At 43.6% G+C, this 16,892-nt stretch overlaps 1 protein-coding gene across 2 annotated transcripts in view; it reads left to right on the top strand.

Annotated features, from left to right (window-relative positions):
• Positions 1–16,892, top strand: part of LOC119728258 (dynein heavy chain 2, axonemal-like) — a 160,116-nt gene that overhangs the window by 66,696 nt on the left and 76,528 nt on the right. For both annotated transcript variants that reach the window (XM_038200414.1, XM_038200415.1), the window contains exons 21-24: positions 1,576–1,715; positions 3,266–3,398; positions 15,318–15,457; positions 15,740–15,950. In XM_038200414.1, the coding sequence (XP_038056342.1) occupies positions 1,576–1,715; positions 3,266–3,398; positions 15,318–15,457; positions 15,740–15,950 (624 nt within the window). The remainder of the gene's footprint in view (positions 1–1,575; positions 1,716–3,265; positions 3,399–15,317; positions 15,458–15,739; positions 15,951–16,892) is intronic.

Genomic DNA, 16,892 nt, shown 5'->3' on the forward strand with positions numbered 1-16,892 from the left:
ATTTACTTTTAGCATGTTTTATAAATCTTATTTTCAAAACCTATCAAAATGCTTAATATCATAGGAATCCCCATTAAATAAACAACTTGATTTTTGAATCAGGTTTTTACCACTCATAACCAAAAAGTTACGACACCCCCCCCCCCCCCCCCGACCTTCGCACTGTCCAGGCGCGTGCCGAGCAAACACTGCAATGCGACCAGACAATGCCAGACGGCCCGCCATTACGCACGGGTAAAGCATAGTTCCAATCCCGCTCCACACAACGGGATAAGTGTCCATGCATTATCACTGTTAATACCGCGGTACCAGACAAAGTCTGGCAATGGCCAATCCCGCTCCAAACAACACGGCAACACGGAACATGCGTACATGATATCACTCAGCTCATCAAAATGACCATGAATTCTCGGATCATCCGATTTGAATCCAATGGCTTCGAAGAATTTGAAGATCATGGCAAGAGGTAGGGAGTCCAGAGGTTTTGGCCGTATATCTGTAACCACGCAAAATTAGTCAATTTCAAACCGTGCTTATACATGTAGTATCAACATGGCTCTAAAAATACATTGCATATGCGTTCGTTTCACGGAACCCACTGCGGCAGAATCTCGAGGGTTTGATACGGTAAAAAATTAAAATTAATTAGAATAGAAAACACATCAAAACAGGCGGCCTCGAGCCGGCCTCGACCAATTCGCCGAGGCCAGAAGGCTTCGAGGACAAGGCCGAGGCCTTGCACCTTCGAGGCCAAGGCCGAGGCCATGAAAATTGGCCTCGAGGCCATTGCCAAAGGTGTAAACAAATTCTGTGTGGAACGTCCAAGATTGATTCGTTTTCCATTCATGTACACCTTTGTTTACCATTCCTCAGCATTTCTCTTGAAAAAAAAAGCAAAAGGTATACCTTTTGTATTTTAGAATTCGGTAAGGGCTACGCAAAGAGGATTGGGTTTGGGGTTTTGGGAGTGGTGTAGTCTAGTCCACCACACGTCCATTCACAATCCGTTCATAAGGCCACTCACAAGTAACAGGATGAACAATGACGAAGGAATGTTTTTATTACAGTTCATTTGAATAGCTAGTAACTTGAATTGAGACTTGTGATGGACTTGCAAGGACTTTCAGGGACTTGTGATGGAATCCACTTCAAAACTGTCTTTTGGCAATTTTTTCAATGAATGGTTGCTCGCAAATGTTGACGCGACGCACATGCGTGCATGCTTTTTGTCAGTTCAGGGCGTGACATCGTGTAGCTGCAATCAGCTGTATGAGAACGTGTCCCAGGCACAATTCAAAACATGACTCGAATTAAAATCAAGATCCTAGAATATTGTTTTCTTGAAATATACAGCATTCACAGAGATAATAACCTTATCAGGTTAGTTGTTAACCCCCCCTTTCAATTTTGAGCACTGTTCTTGCTTCAAACAAAACAGCAGCACAAATGACAAATGATTTACTCTTCCTTTGAATAATAGTGTATAAGTTGATGTTTCCTAGGAATATTGGATTAAATTGTGTGTTCAAATGGCACAATAAATCTTCTTCTTTTTTACTTTTCATGTTCCATTAGGTTCGTAATGCCTTATCAGCTGATGCCAAGAAAGAGGGCATTCCTGAATCCCCAGACAGCATGTTTGCATACTTCATTGAGCGTGTACGCACCAATCTCCATGTTGTGCTTTGCATGAGTCCAGTTGGAGATCCATTCAGGTATGTAAATGCTTCTATTTTTACATTGCATTTAATAAACAAATCTAAATTTGAGGTTGCTGCTGGATTCATCATGTCGGTTTTAAGGCCGTTGTCCAGTCTGTTCTGGGTTGGCCTGCTTTCTCCCTATGGCTCTCCTCCACTTGGCCCTGTCCATCGCGTCCCTCGCATTGACTCCAAGCAGTCGCATGTCATCTGACACGGAGCTCTGCCAAGTCTTGCGCGGTCGGCCGACGGGTGTGGGCCCACCCACAATTACGTTGGTACACCTCTTGACCCAGTTGACATCCTCCTTTCTCTCCACATGACCAAACCACCTCAGCCTGTGCCTCCTCCTGGATTGACTATTCGAATACGGTAGTCAGTTGCTAAGAACGATGAAGATTTTTTGTGAATGAAATGACTCACGTGTTCTTGCGGAATTTTGTTAGGCAACTGCATGAGAGACATCGGAGTCTAATTTATATTCTGTTCTTAATATTTTTTTCCAGATAGTAGGGCATTGTTTATTGGTCTCGAGCTGGTCTCAGACAGAAATTCTGAGAACAGCAGGTCCGAGACCATATGTGTTCGAGACCAAGACCACGGCAAACTTGTCTCAAGACTGGTCTCGAAACCAAAGCCAGTCTCGACATGTGCAACACCGGTAGGCGTGGGGATATAGACGATCCTATTACCTGAGTAGAACCTGGGGTGGGTGTTGTACTTGATGAGGGTTAGGAACTTCTTGATTCGGTTGCGGCAGGTTTCTTTGAAAGCATGGGTACAAGAAGATAGTGTGAGCTGTTTGATCTTAAGGAAATCTACTTGGGACACACTGGAGTTAAGGTACTTACAAACAATAGAGATCTGCTTGTCTAAAGATGCGAGGGATGATCTGGTCATGGTGATATTGTGGCGGAGTAGAAAAAGGCTGGCTTTCTTTAGGATGTCTCTGGACTTGATGTTGTTGATGGCAGATGAGGTCTCAGAGCTGAAGGCCCGGAGAAATGGTGTTGGAATCTGTACATCTTTTCAGGAAGGCTGATGTATTTTGAGCGCTTGAAATTTTTTCCTCAAGCAAGACAAAGTAACCCAAAACATTGGTTTTTCCATTAGTGTTATCTGGCGCCCCATCCTCACTAGACAGTCACGTGGGTCTGCTTTACCCAAGGACAATTCAGTTCCCAGACTTTAATCAGCCTATGGGTCTCATAATACCCTTCCCCATGGCTCCCTTCCACCACACTGACACGCCTCACTGATCATCAGGCACCCCTTGCCCCAGTTGGCAATGTGCTCCACAAATTCATCTTTCAAACGCTTCACCACTCCCAGTTCTACTACGTAAGAACCCTTCATGGTTGGAATCCCTCAGTCTCCTTACAAGCTCACAAAAGAGATTTGTTTCATGGTGCAAGCGTAAACTTAATCTTGTTGCTATAATTATTTTTATATCTTCACCATTCAAACCCTAAAATCTTATTTGCTGTGTTAGTTCCTGTGGAACTCTGAAGAGCCTCTGAGATATTTCAAGTTTAAGAGTATAATTTATTCTGATATATTCACAGAAACCGGATTCGGATGTACCCAGCTTTTGTGAATTGCACAACGATTGACTGGTTCACAGAGTGGCCAAAAGATGCCCTAATTGAAGTTGCTGAGAAGTATCTAGAAACTATTGATGTGGGAGGCAATGAAGAGGTACATACTACATAATGCTTTTTCAAAATTATACAGTATTCAAACAAATTTATTAACGATTTAAGGCAGTACATGTATGTCTACTGGTAGGCATGATTATTGCCATTGCAACATGCTAGATCTGTATCCCAATTTCTTTCATGTAGGGAGTTAAGTCCATCATATTATGGTGTTAAATATTGTAGCAGGTAGTGAAGTTTTTGATCATTGAGTTAAGATAATACAACTTTTCAAACAAGCAGCGTAAAACTTACCTCAGCCATTAAGCTATAATCATCTTCTTAATGTGTAGAAGTAGAATTTAATGGGGTTAGATCAGGTTTTTTTTGAATGCGTAATCAGCCTTTATCTGCATGTTGTCCTTTCTTCATAATATGAATAGTTTTTTTAATCTTAAAATTAATGTGGCCTGACGTTGCGAACTTAGCAAGTTCTTCTTCAGAGGCTAAAACAGAAATGACAGAGATACATACATTAACATGGGGGTGCACACAAACATGCAGGGCTGAAAGAAGAAACACAAAAGGAGGATTAGGAGGGAAAGGTGTGGAAAGATGCAGGGGAGGGTGGATGAGAGAACAAAGAAACAAAGGGAGATGGCAAACCACAAGGGGTCTGGTGTAAACAGGGGAGGGACCAGAAAGGGTAGTTTTTTTAATGTGACTTCTAAGTGGTCTGTGTATCACAAACATGTACATGTACATTTACATGACCTGTACCCTGGTGTAGCAGTGGGAGATAAACCTAACTATGCACATTCTCATAGGAGATTTAAACGTAAAGGTTGGAAATAACTGGGAGCAATGGGAGAGCATCATAAACATGCTTATGGAGCTTGGAGCTTCAAATGACAGAGGAGAGAAGTTTTTGAACTTCTTTGCCATAAATAACCTCTACATCTGCAGCACAATGTTCAATTAGAAAAAAGACACTGGAGACTTCCCAGGGGACTTTGAAAGGGCAATCATAACACCTTTCTACAAGAAAAAAAGACAAGTTAGACTGTGGGAACTACACAGGAATTGGCCAACTAAGCCATTTTTGCAAGATACTCACCATAATACTCCAAAGACGAATCCTAACAAAGACTGAAAAAATTCTCTCAGAGGCCCAAGTGGGGTTCAGGCCAGGTTGGTCAATTGTCAATCAACTCTTTACTCTAAGGCAGACGATCAAATCTGGAAAAAAGGAAAAAGTGTAGACTTTGAAAAGGCCTTTGATTCTATATAGCAGGAAGGACTGTGGAAGGCCCTTGGCTTCTTTGGATTCTCCAGTAAGATTACTAGACTACTAAAAGCTTTCTACAGGAAATCTTCAAGTGCTATAAGAGTAAAGGGACAGTCTGACATATTGGTTCTCCACAACAGTAGGAGTCCAACAGGGATCCGTGGTATCACCTCAGCTTTTTAATAACTTGCTTGTGTTAGTAATGTTATGTGCACTCCATGACTCCAACATAGGTATCACCATCCAGGGACAGCTAACAAACATCCTGCGGTTCGCAGATGACATCGCACTCATCTCCAAACCATAGTCAACCTAGTTCACAAGAGTAGTACAACATTTGGATTGAAGATAAATATAACCAAGACTGAAGTCATGGCAATCTCAAAAGATATCAGCCTAGATATCCAAATGAATAGAACAAACTCTCAAGATGATGTGCTTAAGAAAAATCATGGGAATAACAAGACTAGAGAAGATACGTAACACCCACCATACATAAACTCTAGGGCATGAATCGTACTATTCTAGACAAAATTACTCAAAAAGGATGAGCTACTATTAAAGGCCACATCCAAAGAATGCGACCATCATGATTTTCCAAACAAGCACTAGAGGCACACATCCAAGGCAGCAGACCTAGGGGAGACTACCAAAAGAGATGGACAGACTGCTTGAAAGCAGACATCAGCAGAGCAGGCATTTACTCGTTGGCCACTGCTAGCTGGATGGCACAAAACTGAAAGGAAAAAAATGGCGGGACATCATAAAGCAGATGGCACCAGAGTAAACGCCATAGGTCAAGGTCATTCACAGATTAAACATGGATGTGATTTGTCCAGATTTCCGGATTTAAGTGCGGAAATTTGTGCGGATTCCGGATTTCACACGTTTTAGGCCCTAATTTACAATAATGGATGGACTGGTGACAAGTCTAATAAGCAATGCGGTCAAGAACCTGATAGACATCAATGCAGTGTGCGCAGCGGAGTACTTGAGGACCAGACTAAAAATAATTTTCAATGGGTTTGCACCTCGTGTTTGTATATTGCGTATGGATGTGTGTGTATTTTGCACGTACTGTGCAGTGATGATCGTGAGCTAGCAATTCGCAAACACATTGGTGTCAATATTGCCGCGATGAGACCCATCAGCAGTGCGAGATTTTGTCGAGGAATTTAAGAGTATGGTTGAAAAAACTGGTAATAAAGTGTCACTGTGGATGGAAATCAGTTCGAGCTGCAGTAGTGCTTTGAAAAATAGCCACCACTATCACAAAATTTCAAAAAAGTTTTGGAAGCCTGGGAGATTATAAGTAAGATTAGGAGTATTACTAGTAACTTTAAGCACGGTTAATATTTTTTTTGTGAATCGTTTCTTTCTCTCTGCAAACATGTAAAAGTAATAACATCACACACAGAAAAAGACGTTATTGAATCAATCACATATGGATTATATTATTTAATGACCAGACTTGTTTCCCTCATTTCCACCATTTGTTTTCTTTACTGAAGCGACAAAATTTGCAAACATGACAGAAATTACAGTACATAAAATGTCAAACTGAAAAATGTATTTAGTAACTTATGAAAATGTCTTTGATACAAAATTGACATACATACATTTGTAACACTCCCTGAAAGAATAGGAATATGATAATGTTAAATAATGGTTGTATTTTTTCTATTGCTATTTTCACCTTCATTGGCATGCGCACAAGGAGCGCTGAAGACATGCTATGATGAATGCATTCTTATCACACATAGACATCTGGATATGCAGGGGTTTTGTGTAATATGTGTTGGATATACATGTGTCTACTTCACTCAACTTACCTGTAGAGCAATACTACTTATGCATATTCCCCCTACCGGCAGGTATTTTCCGCTAAAAGTTATATACAATAGCGCCCTCTGGCGCCCTACCCATAATACCCCGCGGCATGCGTGCCTCGTGAGCGTCCTCTTTTCTCTTAGCGGCAGGTCGGGAAGGACGTGTGTAAAATAGCTCCTGTTTTTCCTCGTCAATTTACTACCCTTTTTTCACTTAATTAAACAACAGTTTGTAGAGTTTCTCATCATTTTCTTGGTTATATTGATTCGATTATTATGAAGCTTTTGGGGAGAACCGATCTGTCACAAACCGGGGGAATTCCTCTCCCGCGGAACGGACCGAGTTCTCGGGGGACTCTGCCGTTAACGCTACGTTAACGCAGCAGTCCCTCGTCCAGCATTCACAGCCACTGCCGGCTGGGGGCATTGGCAGTTCCGCTGACCAGTTGAAGGGGCCTCGGTCTCCTTCTCCGGTCAATTCAAGCGAAACACCCAAACAAAAGGCACGCTCCGGCAAGGTTCCTCCAAAACATACCTCCTGTGCCGGAGCGAAGCCTAATAAGAGCCGACAGGGCAACCGTGGCTCGGGTATGAGCGCCGCTATAGCCCCTGGCCCTTCCCCGAGCGCAGGGCAGCCCAAGGGGACTAGCCACCACACTCCAGTGGGCTCTAGTCACCCGTGCCCTCCCGACACAGTGCCGAGTACCACTGGTTGCCAGGACGGGCTGTTGCACCGGCTATCGGACCGACCAGCGTTCGCTCAGCCCACGGGGCCTGAAGCGCTGTCGGCCGGGTATGCTATGAGCGATGCGGAGCCGGTCGGCCGGAGGTTTCCCGGCCCGACGACCCCCGGTCTATCTCGCTCTGAGGGATCATTCTCGTCATCGGATTTTTTTCTGTTGTTCGAGGTTCCCGGTGCCCCAGGTGTCTTCTGACTTGTCGTCAGACACACCTGGGGTCATTCTTCAAAGAAGAAGAGCAAGAAGAAGAAAGCTGATCGCCGTTCACGCCGTTCTTCCTCAGATTCTGACTGCTCCTCTGACCGGTCCCATCGGGGCAAACGCTCCTGACGTGAGGACTCGATCTCGAGGTCTGATTTCCTGCAGGCATTTCAGTCGATTTCAGCTAAACTATCGGCTATGTCTACGGGCCGCCAGGCGGGCCCTAATGGTGGCCCCCCTGAAGTGGCAAGCCACGCCCCACAACCCTCGGTCGTTGGTCTCGCCTCACAGTCTCCAGTCACTGGTCACGGTTGAGTGACCCGTGAACAAAGGGACACACCGCACACAGTTAACCGCGCTCCGGGAGTCCCTACCTGCAGTGAATGCTTCATAGTCGTCATTCATTGGTCACGATTGCGTGGCCCAAGCACAATGAGGTACATGTACAAAAATGCACATGTACATACATGTTCATGTACTATGTACATGTACATGTTCATGTATACCACACATGGTTGCGTGCTGCACCGGAGGCCTGGCCTATGGCGAACGAAACTTCACATTCGCCGGCCGTGGGCCTCGGTCAGGTGGACCAGAGACAACGGGACCTACCGCACGCAGTTAGCCGTGCGCCAGGATCCCCGCCTGTATTTAGTCTTCACCCATCTACAATGTATGTCTATTATCTCCAAGGGTGTTGGCCAGCCTCCACCACGTGGTTCTGTACAACAATCCCCTCCAGACGGCTCTCATTCACCGGGGTCAACTTGGCCTTCGCAATCGGGTGATTCATCTGATGATGACGAAGAACCAGACCAATTACAATGGCTGTCCATCACGGAAACGGAACTCCGTTTGCTACAGAGGGACATTACATGGGTACTTAAATTACCCTCCGCTGATGAGCCCCCTCCGTCCGATCACAAATTTTTCAAATCGAGCGCAGGATGGGCTTCACATCTAACAATAAGGTGTTCCCCAAACCTCCGTTGGATCAAGTGTGTGTGTCCATTTCTCAGACGGGAACGGCTTCATTATTTTTTCTAATCCGCGCGAGTTATTGCACCGATCACACCGCGGCAAACGCTACCAGGATGAGGGTCGGTTTTTCAGCCCACTCATTGCAAGCCTTGCAATTGTTCTCGGCTTCATTGTTGGTCATATACATTTATACATGTATTGCCGAGTGGGCATGTTGATAAAATGGCCCGTCTTGAGTTCAGTTGCGAGCCGTGCTCTATAGCCCTCTACACCAGTCACGGTTGGGTGACTCAAGGACAAAGGGACACGCCGCGCAGTGCTTAGCTGTGCGGCGGTGTTTCTTGCTGTACTGAGATCGCTACATTTTTCATGTACATTTTGTACATGTGTGCAGTACTTGTGTGCAGTACTTGTGTATGTACACTGTCCATTGTCTCCGAAGGAGTTGTTCAATAACTGACTGGCCGGGTGCAACTCGTTCCTCCAGATATGTTGGACGGTTCTCGTTTACAGGGTCCTGCATAACCTGAGCATAACCTCAGCGACTGGGTGATGTGATACTTCCATGGTTCAGGCATGTTGTGGACTACATTCGAAAGATTGTGCCTGTATCCAAACTGCCTGTTGCTTTTCAAGCAATAATGTGATCATTATTGTTTTCTATTAGGCCAAAAAAAAAAGTCTCCGGTTTCTGGTATGCACGCGTTGCCGTAGCCATGCGCGTCGGCAAAATGACAAAGGTTTTTTTTCAATGAAAGATGATGTCTCAAAACCGCCAAACTCACTGGTTTGACTGGAATCCTGCTGCTGCACAGTTTAAACGTGTTTTAGATGGGGTTGTGGTCAAGAATAAACTTTATGTGGCCTCTCTGGACTCCCATATATTTGCACTAAGTTTAGTCGGGCACCATTTGCAGTCATCAGCCGACATTTGAAGCGAAAAAAATCAGGTAAAAAAAAATAATAAAGCCGCGTCGCCGCACCACTTTTTGGGCAAGCTCCATACCAGAAACTGGAGACTTTTTTTTTGGCCTTAGCAAAATTCGGTAAATTTTTTTGTTTGTCACACCTCCCTCTTCAATGCAGCTAAACACAAGCTACCAGCGGTAGAGGGACCCCATTATTCAAGCGGCCCTTCATAGATAATACTGGCGAAAAGCTTGAATACACTTTGCAGCAGAATTAAAGTAGGCTTGGCGATACGCGTTCAAGCCTTCCTCTTTATCCTCATGAAGTACATTAGGTTTAATGTTTTAATCTTAACTCGACAGTCTCATCAGTGGACGTGTTGACCGCTATTTTCACTGTCAATTCAACGGTCTGCACTCAGTACTTAGTTTACATGAGTGCAGACCCTAACAATCTTGGCCCGCCGGGGTAACATGCTTGATGAACTGTTTCTCCCGTCAAAGGGCGCCCGCCAAAGATTGGAGTCCCACCTTTTAAGTTTTAACGGACAAAAATCTTTTTCTTATGCGGGGGATATCGATGTTTACATCCATATTGGTCGATGTCAACTACATGTACTCAAATGGTCAATCTCAGAAAGCCATCAACCCCACAGTCAGGCCAGCGCAGGTGAAGAACAAACTGTTGTTTGTTTCTCAGCTGCATACCTCTTGAAGTTTGCCCAGATGATTTTGTGTGGCCGTGCAAGCAACATTTTCTGTACGCCATGCCACATATGCCACATCAGCATGGGGAACGAGCCCTGACCTGAAGGGTACACAACTGCAACTCCTTTTCAGGCCAGAGCACTGAGAATTTCGCGATTTTCAAACAAAGATTCTCGCTGCAACTTCATGGTGGCCACATCCAGCCTTTTTTCCGCCTCACTCCTAGCCTCTGCTCAGATAGTAAAGGTGATTTGACTGCGCTGTGGAAACAAAGATTGGTGGCATTCACCTATTTTTCTTGTTCCGGTGTAGCGTGAATTTACGTTTTTATGAAATTCGGACTCATTGGTAATAACGCGCATGCGTAAGTATGGTAATTAGGAAAGTGACCGGTCACGTGAGAAGGATTAACCAATAATAGGGAAAAGGGGTCCGATTTTCATAGGAGTCGGATTTTCATGTGACACCGGCCCAGTCATCACTGCATTCAGTGCAGGCCATGACCTGACTTATGCAGCGCCTCCTATGGTTCGACGTTGCCAACCTCACAAAGGTGGGCCTCTCACAAATCGCAGCCTTCACTAACTGTCATGGCAGACATGTTACCCTGACGGTTAACTGCCCACCACCCGCATCTAGTGGCGGATTGGTGAGGCCCTGTTTGAACATCATTCAAGTTCCATTAACATACTTGAGATGCTGGCAGTCTCGGAGAAACTGCGATGTTATTTTCTATATTCGGTGATATGCCAGATGATCCTGGTTCGATGTGACTTTGACACGGTTGTGGTTTACATCGACGACCAGGTGGGCAGGCAGCCTGCACAACTGTGTACACTCACTTGAGAAATACCCCATTGGGGTTTGCCTCATAGTTTCTTGCTTTCAACGTTCCACTTCCCAAGCGAGGACAACGTTGCTTCTAATGCCCTCCATAGGGGTGGTGGGTCCTCCCGACAGTGGTAGCTGTTGAGCAACTAACCACATGTCAATCTGACTTGTTTCACAAATTAGTCACAGATTTCCATGCTAATGCCCGAGGGTTCCTGACCCCTGCCCATGGCACATGAATACAATGATGATGAAGACGGACAGGCTACTTGTATACACCTTCCTGTCATTTTCCTCTTATCCCTCGGGTACTTAATCAACTGGAGCAGAAGGATGACAAGGTCCTCTTCTTTACTCCATGTTGGTCCCATTGATTGGTTTCCCAGGGCTATAACCATTTCCTTGGTTCACCAGTAAGGGGTACAAATGTACTTCTGAGGAGAACAATATTCTGTTCCAGCGCAGCTTGGGTTTCCTTCACCCGGCTCCGCAGGAATTTCTCCTGATGTGCTGGATGTTGTAATGCAATCCCTTTGCGCATCAGACCTTTCTCAAGCAAGCTACGGTTTTTACAGCCTGCACTTGAGGGACTTCTAACACGACAGTAGATTACTTTATGTTAGTCAGTTGAACTTCCATGTCAGTTAATTAAGGGGATGTTTTAACACCCTTGAATTGTGGGACCTCTTCCACGCTTTTCCTATCCAAAAAACGTTATCGAGATCTTTAGAGTTCTGTGTACCAGTGAACAATTTCACATCTGTTTCATTTGTCCCTACGGTTGCCTTTTTTTGTAAGCAGTTGTTACTTCTAGATGTACATGTAGTAAAGGAATGTTTTCTGTATAATAGAGATGGACCACATCTGGTGGGAACCGAGTGTGCCCATCCGATTCCTACGGGAGGATTTTTTAACTAAGTTTGTCGGAGTCCTCTTTACCTCCGGACATCTTTGTTCCAGGCATCAAATCATTGTCCGTTCCAGATGGAAAATGTTAGTTCTGATCATGACTTTGACGTCTGATCCCTAAGGAAGGTTTTTAAACACAGACTATCGGAGTCCTCTTTGCCTCCGGATGTCTTTGTTCTGGGCATCAAATGATTGTTGTCCGTTTCAGACAGACAATTTTGGTGCTGATCATGACTTTGACGTCTGATCCCTGAGAAAGGATTTATAATTAAGACTGTCGTAGCCCTCTGTGCCTCCGGACGTCGTTGTTCCGGGCATCAAACCATTCTTGTCCAAACCGAGAATCTTGGTGCCAATCATGACTTTAACGTCGTACATTAGCTGCACAGGGACACTTTGAATCGGTCACTTGCAGTTACAAATGTATTTGTCACGACAACGCTGCCATACCGACAGGCTTCTCGCGACACGTATTTGTCATGACGACCCTGCCATACAAGCAGGCCTTTCACGACATGTATTTATCATGACGACCCCACCATACCTGCAGGCCTTTCATGACAAGCTTGCCTGAAGGTTGGCTAGGGTCATCCATGAAACCACGGACGTATCAATGGCAGAGTCTGTGTGATCGGTCCGCATGCACAAAATAAGGCAGAGCATGGGAGAGCAGTGTTGAGGGCGACTGACTGAGCCCAAACATGTTCTCAAGACATTTTCAGACCGGAGACCTCCCCAGCATTGGTGTCTCTGTCTGGTGTCGTCTCTGTCAGCATGTTGAGACTACCATATGATTAATGTCCTTTTCATGCAGACCTTTTTGGGCTGCCTTGTCCACCCACATGTGGAGCGACGGGCCCATCCAGGGTTTACGCGTATTGTTACGTGCCCCTGTGAAAGCACAATAGCATCTCGCATGACCCACTGCCTTGACGGTGCTAGTCTATGCATAAGTAGTATTGCTCTACAGGTAAGTTGAGTGAAGTAGACTTGTCCCCCCCCCCCCCCAAAAGAAGTGTGGTTGGGGTCTACGAACGAATACTTACCTGTTTAGCATCCCTCCACCCTACCCCACTCTTCTCGATGACATGAGTACATTTTGTATTCCCGACTTAGCGCTCGAGAAAAGAGGACGCTCACGAGGCACGCATGCTGCAGGGTATTATGGGTAGGGTGCCAGAGGGCGCTATTGTATATAACTCTTAGCGGAAAATACCTGCCGGTAGGGGGAATATGCATAAGTAGTATTGCTCTACAGGTAAGTATTTGTTCGTAGACCCCAACCACACTTCTGTGGGGGGGGGGGGGGGGAATTTGTTGAATGTCAAATTCGGTGATTCCAACTTTTTTACTGTTTCTGCCTTGTCCTTCCGTGGGTGGGTGGTTGGGTGTGTGGGTGGGTGGGTGGGTGGGTGTGTATGTGACCACAAAATTTAATTCGTATCCTTGTGGAGACTCACACACAATAGGGAACAAAACATTGTAAAGGTCTCCACAGGGCAATTTCTATAGATGAATAGGTCTCCACAAGGTTTTCACGAAATAGATATATGGGTTTTACTAAAAAACTAGGAATTTCCAAGGTGGGTTGATTTGTCGCAAATGGAAGAGTTTTAGAAAAGGGATATTAAGTCCAAATTTCAGCCAAGGAAACTAATTCTGGTTAAAATAAGAGCATTTTGAAACTTCACTTTCAAAATTGAACACTTTACTACACGAGAACAAAGGAATGTCTCCACAAGGATACAAATTTGAGTCTGGGTGGGTGGGTGTGTGTGGGTGAGTGAGTTTGTGTTACATACCCTATGTGGACTTGTGAACAAAAGAGGTCCACATAATGCAGGTTGTGTTAACCTTATGTGGACTAAGCCGTGTCCACATAAGGTTTTGCCCTTTCTGGAAAACAGGTTTAGAGGCATTTTTGGGTTAGGTTTATCTGTAGCAGAATGAAGAGAAACACTATAGGGAATCATAGGAAAAAAATTGGGTTAAAAGAGTTTTCACAGTTTAAGTAAAGTTATTTTTTGTACCGAGTTTTATTAACTACACGAAAACAAAGCAATGTCCACACAAGGTATGTAACGTAAGTCTGGGTGGGTGTGTATGACTACAAATTTGTATCCTTGTGGAGACACTCACACAATAGGGAACAAAACATTGTAAAGGTCTCCACAGGGCAATTTCTATAGATGAATAGGTCTCCACAAGGTTTTCACGAAATAGATATATGGGTTTTACTCAAAAACTAGGAATTTCCAAGGTGGGTTGATCCGTCGCAAATGGAAGAGTTTTAGAAAAGGGATATTAAGTCCAAATTTCAGCCAAGGAAACTAATTCTGGTTAAAATAAGAGCATTTTGAAACTTCACTTTCAAAATTGAACACTTTACTACACGAGAACAAAGGAATGTCTCCACAAGGATACAAATTTGAGGGTGTGTGTGTGTGTGTGTGTGTGTCCGGACAAATCTTGTCAGGGCGATAACTTGAGAAATGCTTTACATATGAACTTCAAATTTGGTTTGTGTATTGTTCTTGGTAATCCTAAGAAACTTATTGCATTTGGGGCCGAAAGGTCAAGGGTCAAAGTCACAGTGACTAAAACAAAAAAAATTTGTCAGCGCGATAACTTGAGAAATACTTTACATATGAACTTCAAATTTGGTTTGTGTATTGTTCTTGGTAATCCTAAGAAGCCTATTGCATTTGGGGCCGAAAGGTCAAGGGTCAAGGTCACTTGGCTGAAACAATAGAAATTTTGTCAGCGCGATAACTTGAGAAATACTTTACATATGAACTTCAAATTTGGTTTGTGGATTGTTCTTGGCAATCCTAAGAAGCCGATTGCATTTGGGGCCAAAAGGTCAAGGGTCAAGGTCACAGTGGCTAAAACAAAAGAAATTTTGTCAGCGCGATAACTTGAGATATACTTTACATATGAACTTCAAATTTGGTTTGTGGATCGTTCTTGGCAATCCTAAGAAGACTATTGCATTTGGGGCCAAAAAGGTCAAGGGTCAAGGTCACAGTGGCTAAAACAAAAGAAATTTTGTCAGTGCGATAACTTGAGAAATACTTTACATATGAACTTCAAATTTGGTTTGTGGATCATTCTGGGTAATCCAAATAGGCCTATCGCATTGGGGGTCGAAAGGTCAAGGGTCAAGGTCACAGTGGCTAAAACAATAGAAATCTTGTATTTATTCTGAGATCATAGGGATTAGGGATTAATTCATATAAAACCTACAGAAGACACTACTACTGTCAATTAACGTTCCATGTGACCAAGGTACATGTAAGTTGATGTTAAAAGAGTGGTGTTATGTCATGGGAACAGTCACGGTTGCGGGGCATTTGTGTTTGTAAACACACCTGACTTGTTTAAAAAAATATTTTTCCTTGCAGGCAAGAGATTCCAAAAGCAATTTGCTTCTTATCATTATTATGAACAACATTATTAAGATTACCTTTCAAAATCTGATTTTAATATTAAGCATTGATTTAAACATGTTAAAACTCAAAGAGAGTTTTGTTACTTTTAACATATTCAATGACACTATGATCTTGTTCTTTCTTTCTTGATTAGATGAAGAATAACATGGCTCAGATCTTTTGCACAATACATCGCTCCGTTGTTGAGAGTTCTCATAAAATGTTGTTTGAATTGAAGCGCCACAACTATGTCACCCCCACTAATTACCTGGAGCTGGTTACTGGATATAAAGTGTAAGTCTGGATTTGTTGTGAAAGGGAAGATATCCCTTTTTGTGCAAAAATTACAAGCTATGGGGGGGGGGGGGGCTGCCTTTGTCTTTTTTTGCCCTGTGGCCTTCGGCCTTGGTGTGTATGTACAATTGGAATGATATACCATGGACAGGAACATTTGTCCAACACAGTTTCATTGGCCAAATTCAAAGTGACTATTATTACGTAAAACTGACAATCACTTAAGGACTATGTAAGTATTTTATACTCCATTCTCCTATTCTTTTTAATCTGGGTTGACAGTCTCCTGTATGAGAAGCGGAAGGAGTTGGGAGATGCTGCAAACAAACTCAAGAATGGTCTCTTCAAAATTGATGACACAAGAGCAAAAGTTGAAGTCATGTCTGTTGAGTTGGAGGATGCAAAGACTAAAGTTGCCCAGTTTCAGAAGCAGTGTGAGGAATATCTTGTGATCATCGTTCAGCAAAAGAGGGAGGCAGATGAGCAACAAAAGGTATATCATTTCAGCACATTAAACCATAACATTCATGTTTAACAAAACAGTCTATGCGTCATTGTGCACCTAATCAACATAAATACTGTCACCTCAGAAATGGAAGCTAGATGTCTGCCCATCAATTCATTCAGCTTGTAATAATATATTAAAAAAAGTTTTTTTATGTTTTTTTATGCTTTGTCCGTCAGTGTGTGTGTGTGCGAGTTTGTCTTACATTCACTATGTGGACTTGTGAACAAAAGATGTCCACATAATGCAGGTTGTGTTGCAATATGTGGACTAAGCCGTGTCCAAATAACGTTTCGCCCTTTCTGGAAAACAGGTTTAGAGGCATTTTTGGGTTAGGTTTATCTGTGGCAGAATGAAGAGAAACACTATAGGGAATCATAGAAAAAATTTGGGTTGAAAGCGTTTTAACAGTTTAAGTAAAGTTATTTTTTGTACCGAGTTTTTCTTAACTACACGAAAACAAAGGAATGTCCACATAGGGTATGTAAAACAAACGTGTGTGTGAGTATGTAAACACCGGCAATCGTGGATGTAGGACAAAAGAATGTGGGCGCAAACATTACGTCCATGATTGACCAAACGTCCACGATCTCAAATCGTGTACAAAACCAATGAGAGCTGTCGCTAAAAAGAGTACAAACAAAGGAAAGAGGATTAGGGACAATGGGGCGTCCACGATTGCCAGCATTTACACACGTGGGTGTGTGTGGGTAGGCATACACCGCGTTATGGGGAAGTTTTTTATTGTTAGGCAAATTAGGACTGCTGTCCCCATAGCATTTTCGGTCCCAACAAATTCCTTGCACAGACGAGTGTAAGTCCCCACAATTACAGAACAAGAAGGTGTGTGTGCATTTATCCCTATTGCAATACTATACGGGTTGTGCATGTGTGCGTGCATGTGATCTGATATACCGTGCCCTCTGGAGA

The sequence above is a fragment of the Patiria miniata genome, unplaced genomic scaffold, assembly GCF_015706575.1.
Source record: "Patiria miniata isolate m_02_andy unplaced genomic scaffold, ASM1570657v1 HiC_scaffold_20, whole genome shotgun sequence".
Classification (NCBI taxonomy): Eukaryota; Metazoa; Echinodermata; class Asteroidea; order Valvatida; family Asterinidae; genus Patiria; species Patiria miniata.